The 9,115-nt window shown below is 37.5% G+C and overlaps 1 protein-coding gene across 1 annotated transcript in view; it reads left to right on the forward strand.

The window, feature by feature from the left end:
* MIA2 (melanoma inhibitory activity 2) overlaps positions 1-1,038 on the forward strand; it is a 28,571-nt gene extending 27,533 nt beyond the window's left edge. Inside the window, exons 5-6 of the mRNA XM_006891586.1 lie at positions 544-762; positions 866-1,038. Coding sequence (XP_006891648.1) covers positions 544-762; positions 866-1,038 — 392 coding nt within the window. The remainder of the gene's footprint in view (positions 1-543; positions 763-865) is intronic.
* Positions 1,039-9,115: the final 8,077 nt, after the last annotated feature.

Consider the following 9,115-nt stretch of genomic DNA (forward strand, 5'->3'; position numbering starts at 1 on the left):
ATCAGAGAGTTGGACAATGACTAGGGAGGACAGAAGGAGAATTGATGCCTTTGAGCTGTGGTGCTGGAGAAGAGTATTGGATGTACCATGGACTGCCAAGAAAACAAACAGATTCATCTTGGAGAGGGTTAAACCAGGCTACTCCTTGGAGGCAAGGATTCTGGGGCTTCGTCTGACATACTTTGGGCATATTGCAAGGAGGGACAGATCCTTGGAGAGGGACATCATGCTTGGGAGGGTGGAGGGGACAGCCCAGGAGGGGAAGACCCTCTATGAGATGGATTGATTCAGTGACTGGGGTAATCGGGATGGGGGTGTCAGAGGCAGTGGAATTGGCACAGGATAGAGCAGGGTTTAGGGCTGTTGTACATAGGGTTGCTATGAGTGGCAAATGACTCAACGACACATAACAACAAGAAATAACAATGGAGTGGCACAGTGATCACAGATGTTTATGGAAAGACTTGCTATGAAAACAACAGAGAAGTCCACAGTAAAGCAAGTACTTAAAAAAACAAAACAAACATTTCTCTTTATTTGCAGATTTGGCCTTTAAAACAGAGTTACCTATGAGGATTCAAGAAGAAATGGATTCCCAGATTAGATCTTCTGAAAATAATGAAGATGAATCCAACACATTACAGTTGATGGAAGGTTATCCTGAGGTAGAAATCTATGGAGTTGTGGAAAATACTCAGTTAAACGGTCAGATATTTTCAAGTGATAACTCTGTGCCTTCTCAAAATCACATTCCTCAGGAAGGTAAGGAGCCAGTCATTTCTTCTCTAATATGACAATTAAGGAATAAATTAACTTTGAAAGTTGCATGATATAAAATATTAACTTTTTATTTCTAAATCAACAGAAGATGCTTTGGAGTTTCAAATTCTGAAATACGTATTTCAAATCAATGTTTATGATTTCCTGACTTTGGCATTTTCACCAATTTTGTTTCTTAAGGAAATGGTAAGTTGGATTTTCACATCTTTTGGAATACTCTTAGCCATTTTAATTAATATAGAAGAGGCCATAGATTAATTCTTAGTGAATTTTTCTTAAGTGATATTTGTTTCCATAAAATCTTACATGTAAGATTTTTCCTTACTTGAATGTTTTATTGCATAGATTCAGTTAAAGGTGTAAATTAATATGTTTTAAATCTTTCTTTAGACTTTGTATATCTGAACACTCTACTTTTTTTAAAATCAGGGATATGATACTAAATGTTAAATGCATTAACTTGAAATTGTATAAACAAACAAAAAAAAGATTTCTAAGTAAGTTCTCAGAATGACAATTTTTACTTCCAAACGATGAGTTGAGAAATTAATAAAACCAAGTAATATCTCAAGATTTAACAGAGTTGTTTTTAAGATTCAAGATTCTAGTCACTTTTTCTTATATTGAAAACTCATTAGGATTGATGCAAACGAATTTAGCTGTAGTATTTGACATAAGGGAGACTTTTTACAAATGCTAATTCCTTTTCTCCTCCACTGTTGTCATATGTGTAATTAAGTTGAGTTGGAATAAACTCATAGATGACTTTTCAAAAAATTTTTAAGAGGCTTTTAATTACATAAAAGGAGAATACCCATCTTTCTTCTGAGGCTCAGGTGGTGGATTTGAATCACATACCTTTGGGCTGGCAGTGCCTGCCTTATCCACTAGGCTACTAAAGAGTAATTAGGAATGCAATTTTACTTTATAATTTAAGTAATTTTAAATTTAACACTAGTTGACTTTAAGGGACACATTGTAGTTTGAAGACACAGGTAAGAAAATAATTCATTATAATAGGCATTGTGCTAGTTGTTGCCTTTGTTGTGTGCCATCAAGTCAGAACCAACTCAGAGCTGAGCCTTCAGCAGGTTTTCAGAGCCCATCCTTCTCCCATGGAGCAGTGGCTGGATTCAAACTGCATGTCTTTGAGATTGCAGTGCAGCTTCTTACCACTAGACCACAAGATCTGCCTGGTAGGCTTATTTGAGGTGGGAGGTATAAGCAGTCGGGAAGAGGAAATTTACAGAATATCCCAGAGGGATTTCTGGGTAAATTCAGGAAAACACTCTGCATGCTGTATCTAGTCTGATGTACTTATCCATCTCATTAAAAACAAACAATATAGACTGAATTTTGTACTTCTTCTGTACTCTCTGAACACAGAAGTAATCTTCTTCTTTCCTGACTTTGACATTGTAGCTTTAATGTTTTAATTTTGATTTTTACAAATCCAGTAGGTCTAATTCTTTGAGCCTACCTATAGCATGGCATCATTTCTTTAATTATCCAGTTAACGTTAAAACTGTTGTAAAAGTGTAAACCAGCCCATGACAGTTTTTTGTACAAGTGAAAGAACATTCATTGTTCAGTTTTCATGATTATTATGTAAGAAAGACTGATATAGTTGTTCTGTGCTCTCCTGGACCATGTTAATTACACTTAACGATGTTTTTGGTGCCATCACAATGATTTGTCCCCAGTGACCCTTTTATCCTTTATAGGCACATTTTTTTTTGATTGTTGGTTATTGTTGCAGTTTCCCTTTGCATTGTATTGCTTTGACAACTGTAATTTGAATCAGCTCTAAAAAAGGTCCAGAATAAAATATATTTTGATGTTAAAAAAAAAAGTCTCAGAGGAGATCATATGTGAGCTGATCTTGAAGGAAGAGTAGGAGTTAATTAAATAAAGAAAGGTCATTTTTAGATTTAAGATAGAGCATTATAAAGATTATAGAAGTATGAAAGAACATGACATTTTTGGAGAACTCTAAGCAGTTGCCTCCGAAAACAGTAGAAGGTTGAAAATGTGTACATGGAATCAAGCCTTGCTTGTTATAGTAGGGAGTTCTATCCTGACATCATTGGAAATTAGTAAGGGCTTTTAAGTAGTAATAAAATAAAAAAATTCACTTATAAAGTCTCTCTGCCAACATCATATAGGATTGAGGAGTAAATCTTTGCATTCATCAGGAAATAAGTGGTGAGAATTTAAATCAGCATTTACAAATACATTTGAAATTAATGAAGCCTAGGGGAAGGTAAGAATTATAATTGGAAGAAATTATGCCTTTCTGAAGGATGAAGCTATTATTTACATTCAGTCTAATGTTGTTAGATCTTCTAACTTTTCAAGAAAATATGGAAACCTGGGTTTTTCTGTGAAATTTCCCAATTTTTAATGCTGGCAAATATTTTTATTTTTTAAAAATATTTTATGTTGTTATGTGCCATCAAATCACCTGCATTTCATAGCGACTCTATGTATAATAGCTCTGAACCCTGCCCTATCCTGAGTCAGTCCCACTGACTGATACACCTACCCCTATTACCACAGTTACTGTGTCAATCCATCTCATCTGGGATCTTCCTCTCCTGCACTGACCCTTCACCCTTCCAAGTATGATGTCCTTGTCCAAGGACTGGTCCCTGCTGGCCATGTGCCCAAAGTATATGAGATGGAATTTTAAAATACTCCAGGGAGGAAAATGTGCAACAATGAATGAATGTCAAGCTAAGTTCTCTATAAACTTGCAATAAAATCTCTATTAAAAAAAAACCCTTGCCTCCAAGGAGAAACTTGTTTTCATCCTCTCAAAGATCTGTTTGCTCTCCTGGCAGTCCACAGTATGTTCAACACTTTCTCTCTAGCACCACAAACCAAAGATGTCAACTCTTCTTCTGTCATCCTTAGTCAGTGTCCAGCTCTCTGATACACAGAAAGGCAGACAAAACAATCTGTTATTGGATTTTCCCCTTTACCCACATTATTTTTAACCTCTGACATAATACATGATAGTGGGATGTTGACATGATTGGAAAGACAAACTGGAGGGATCCTTCATTGATAGAATTCATTGGACTTAATGACTAATTGAATGCAGCAGGGAGAGATGTTGCAGACTGAGGGTCCCAAAGAATAGAATAATCTTATAATTATTTTTTTTTTTTTTAATTTTGTGTACGTGTACCGTCAAATCAGATCTGACTGGTACAGGAGGATATTGCGCCTCCTTCTCTGGCAGAGCGTCTGGTGGATTCGAACCGTGTTCCTCTGGGATTGCAGTGCAGTTTCTTGCCACTAGGCCACCAGAGCTCCCCTAATCTTATAATTATTAATAAAGAGACAAACAGCCAGTAATGAGATAGAGCAGAGAGCATAAAACAGGGGGCCAACAGTTCTCAACTGAAGACCTCAAGCCAAGCTTCTCTGTCTTTTTATTCAAAACCGACAGGAAGTAAGTTACAAAAAAGAATTCAATGCAAATGAAGCCAATCTCTTTCTGTTTAAAACCTTCTGCTTGACTCAGGAGGGAGGGGTTCACAAATGCAAGAATTTTGTTTACCCTTATCTATTAACCGGGTGGCTCCTTGGAGGCAAGGATTCTGAGGCTCCGTCTAACATACTTTGGACATGTTGTGAGGAGAGACCGGTCCTTGGAGAAGGACATCATGCTTGGGAGGGTGGAGGGACAGCGCAGGAGAGGAAGGCCCTCTATGAGGTGGATTGATTCAGTGACTGGGATAATTGGGATGGGAGTGTCAGAGACAGTGCGATTGGCACAGGACAGAGCAGAGTTTAGGGCTGTTGTACATAGGGTCGCTATGAGTCGCAAGCGACTCGATGGCACAGAACAACAACACAACAACAACTTTAACCTTGATGCCTCAGGGTGAACTCCAGCCCAGGAAGTAACACTCCCTCTGTAGGGGGCCCCCTGCTGTTTCCAGCTCACCTTCTAGGATCTGCCACAAGAGAAATCCTAACTTATATCTATAATTTCTTCAATTCCTGAACAAGGGTTTTCATATAATATTTGGTATAAAGTTTGGCGTCCCATAGAGAGATACATAGTGGGGGTTACTGTCCCTAGATTTCTAGCTACAGTTACTAAGATAGAGGGTGGTATCTTGATGATGGTATAATAAAAATCAGTGAAAATTGAGTTTAATGACGTACTTTGTGTCTAGTTTTCTTTACTACCATAACAGAAATACCAAAAGTGGATGGGTTTAACAAACAGAAATTTTTCCCTTACAGGTTAGGGTGCTAGAAGTCAAATTCAGAGTGCTGGCTTTAAGGGAAAGTGTTCTTTCTCTGTTGGCTCACAGTTTAAGAAGATCCTTGCCTCATTCCAGTATCTGTGGGCTCAGAGTTCCTTGGAGATACCCATGTATTTTGGCATCAACCTTCCTCTAGCTCTAGAAGGTTCTTAGTGCAGGGATCCCATACCTGATGTGCTCCACTTCAGAGACTTCTTTCTTGGTGGTGGTAAGTCTCTCTTCCTCTGCTCCCCTCTCTCTCTCTTTAACTTTAGTCAGAGAAAGGGTTATACAGACCACACTCCAGGGAAATTCCCTTTACATCAGATCAGGACTATGACCTGAGAAAGGATGTTTCATCCCCCCCTCACTGATACAACAAATATAATCTTCATTAATATAACCTATTTCTGCCTCATTAATAAATATCAGTTAAGATTTGTTACACATAGCAACTGAGGGAGGATTAAATCACATCACTTCCTGGTAGATTATTGCATAATCATGTAACTATTAAACTAAATCATTACATTAACTGCTAAACCATTGAGAACCATGGCCTAACCAAGTTGATTCAGAATTTAGGGGAACATAGTTCAATCCATGACACATTGTTTTGCTTTCCAAGGACTCCTCCTAACCCTGTTTTTTTTGTTTTAATGATTTGAGGTGTTCGGGATTTTTTTTTTTTTTTTTTTTGCTAGATTCTAAGAGTTGATGTTATCTGGCAAATAAACCCCAGAAAAATGTTTTTACTCTTTCTGTTGAAGTGAAAATTTACTTAGAATTGTACACAGCAGAGGAGGAAAAAAACCTCTAAAGAAAAATTATTATAATTTTTTATCATGGCCTAAGCCATGATATTTTCATTTATTTCTCGTACATCAAAAAAAATTGTGAAATGAAGTGTTGTAATGAATAAAGAAGACCAACAAAGACCAACAAAAAACAATGCCTTTGAATTGTTGTGTTGGCGAGGAGTTGTGAATGTACCATGCACTGCTAGGGGGACAAACAAATTGGTCTTGGAGTTTGTGTAGCCGACTTGCATATACTTAAAGGCAAAGATGATGAAACTTCATTTCACTAACTTTAGGCGTGGTGTCAGGGGCAATCCTTGGAAAAATTCATTATGCTCAGAAAGATGGAAGGTAGTGAAAGAGATCAAGAACCATAGGAAATAATAATAAAAGCCATTTTTGGAGCTCTGGTGGCCTAAGTGATAAAAAGCTGTGCAATCTCAAAGGCATGTGGTTCGAATACACGAGCTACTCTGTGGGAAAAGGATGGGCAATCTCTTCTCGTGCTAATATCTTCCACTGAAAGCATGTACCATCGGTTCCGATTTAATTGTATACAGCAATTAAAAACCAAACAAAACCATTTCCAAGGAAATGGATTGATTTCTGTGATTGAAACAATGGTTTGAGCTATGCAGATTATGATGGTGATGCAGAATAAGGAAAGGTTTTTACGCAGCCAAGCCACCTACCAATAACAACAGAAAAATATATTTCAACTCATATAGAATAAATCCTACTTATTGGCATGTCTTCCTGATGGATCCCTCATCCATCATTCCCTACCCTTACAAAGGAATCTCTTTCAGTTAGTTAGCCAGGCATCTGTTTTCCAAATATCTTAGTATAAACCAGTGAGCCCTTCCAACATTACACCTTCTTGTTACAACATCTCAGTTGGTATTCTGTCAACTCATGCAGCTTTCAGGTTTCTTAGTTTGTGTGTGTGTGTGTGTGTGTGTGTGTGTGTGTGTGTGTGAGATTTTCTGCCAATGGCTTCAGAACAGTTTGAACTTCAGCCTTTAATATCATTGGTTCTCCATCATATGCTAGCTCTTAAAAAGGTTGACTGTTGACCAATTGTTTTTGGTACAATGACTTCCCGAATGGTTCACTGTTGGTATTTGCCAACTGAGGGCTCTCTGAACAGCAACACAAAACACTACCCATTCCTACACCATCCTCATGATCATGGCTGTGGTCAAGCTCATCACTGCAGCCACTGTGCCACTCTGTCTGGCTGAGAGTCTTTCTCACTTTCACTAACATTTTACCAAGTAGGATGCCCTTTTCCAGGGACTGGTGCCTCCCAAAAACATGCCTAAAGATTGTGAGATAAAGTCTTACAGTTCTCATTAACCAAGGAGCATCCTGGCTGAACTTCTTCCAAAATGAATTTGTTATTCTAGCAGTCCATGGTATATTAAATTTTCTTTGGAAGCACCAGAATACAAAGGCATCAATTCTTCTTCAGTCTTCGTTATTTATTGTCCATCTTTCACATGCATATGAGCTGACTTAAAATGCTATGGCTTTGATTGAGTATACCTTAGCTCTTAAATGGACATCCTTGCTCTTTAGCATTTAAAAAATATCTTTTTCAGGATATTTGCCTCATGGAATAGTAAGTTGTTTGTCTTGACTGCTGCTTCTGCGGGCATTGATTACAGCCCCCAGTGAAATGTAATCCTTGACAACTTCAATCTTTTCTTGGTTTACCATAATGTTGCTTAGTAGTCTGGTTGTGATGATTTTTATTTTCTTGATGTTGAGGTGGAACTGGAACTTCAGGTCATAGTATGAGTGTCATCTGCAAGCACTTCAAGTATTCTTCATTTTTAGTAAGCAAGGTGGTTTCCTCTGCAGATTTATTAGTAAGTCTTCCTCTAACCCTTCAGTACTTGAAGTTTTTCTTAGTTCTTTCAGGTTGGGAAATGTGAAGTTTCTTCTTGCTTTTTGGCTTTCAAGCTCCAGGTGTTTGCACATATCAATACTCTGCTTTCCTTAAGCCGCCCCTTTTAAAAAAATGAAATAGAATTTTTATTTTATACTGGTTTACTTACAAAGTTTGTATAGATAGTTTTCCATACCGGATATTTCCCCCTTCCTTTACCCACTCCTCCCTCCACCCATCAAGTTGTACGACGCTATTATTTAACCACCCCAACCTCACCTCTCTGTTCCCCCCTCTTCACCTTGGATCCTCATAAATGTTCTACAATAAACTCACTTAGCATAATGCTCTCCAGTCCCTCCCAAGTTAGGTAGTGATTTACAAAATCATTGCTCCTGTGTGTATAGTATAGTATTGTATAGTATAGTATAGTATAGTATAGTATAGTATAGTATAGTATAGTATTCCATCGTGTAAATACCATAGTTTCTCAATCCATTCAATTGTGGTTGGAGATTTGGGCTGTTTCTGTGTTCTTGCAATGTTGAATATCACTGCTATGAACATTGGTATACAAGTCTCCGTTTGTGCCTCAGTGCTCATTTTCTTGGGCTATATTCCCAGTAGCACAATAGCTGGGTCATACGGGATTTCTATGTTCAGCTTTCTTTATGAAGCACCAAAGTGTCCTCCAGATTGGTGTACCTTTCACAATCCTACCAGCAATGCATGAGAGTACCAATCTCTCCACATCACTCTCAACATTTATTGCTTGCTGTCCTGTTAAAACTTTCCTACTGCTAATGGAGTATCTCATTGTGGTTTTGAAGAGAACTTGAGGTAATTATAATGATGATCATAGACTATAGCCTCAATATGGACTATAATATAAAAGAAAAATCTTCACAAGTGAACCAATAAAATAACCATGATAAATGGAGAAAATATAGAAGTTCTCAATGACTTAATTTTACTTGGATTCACAATCAACACCTATGGAAGTAGCAGTCAAGAAGTCAAAGGATGCATGGCTTTGACCATATTTGCTACAAAATACCTCCATAAAATGTTAGGAAGTAAAAAATGTCATTTGATGATTAGGTTGTGTCTTAACCCATCCATAGCATTTTCATTTGCCTTACATGCATGTGAAAGCTGACCAGTGAATAAGGGAGAATGAAAGATAATTGATGCATTTGAATTATGGTGTTGTCAAAGAAAACAGAATCTACCATGTGTGGCAGAAGAATGAACAAATGTCTCTTAAAAGATGTATAGCCAAAAAAAAAAAAAAAAAAGATGTATAGCCAAGTGCTCCTTAGAAGCAAGAACAGTGAACTTATACACTCTGGCCATTTTGTAGGAGGGATCTGTCC

Source organism: Elephantulus edwardii, unplaced genomic scaffold (genome assembly GCF_000299155.1).
Source record: "Elephantulus edwardii isolate Elephantulus edwardi_28Jun2011 unplaced genomic scaffold, EleEdw1.0 scaffold00100, whole genome shotgun sequence".
NCBI classification, from domain to species: Eukaryota; Metazoa; Chordata; class Mammalia; order Macroscelidea; family Macroscelididae; genus Elephantulus; species Elephantulus edwardii.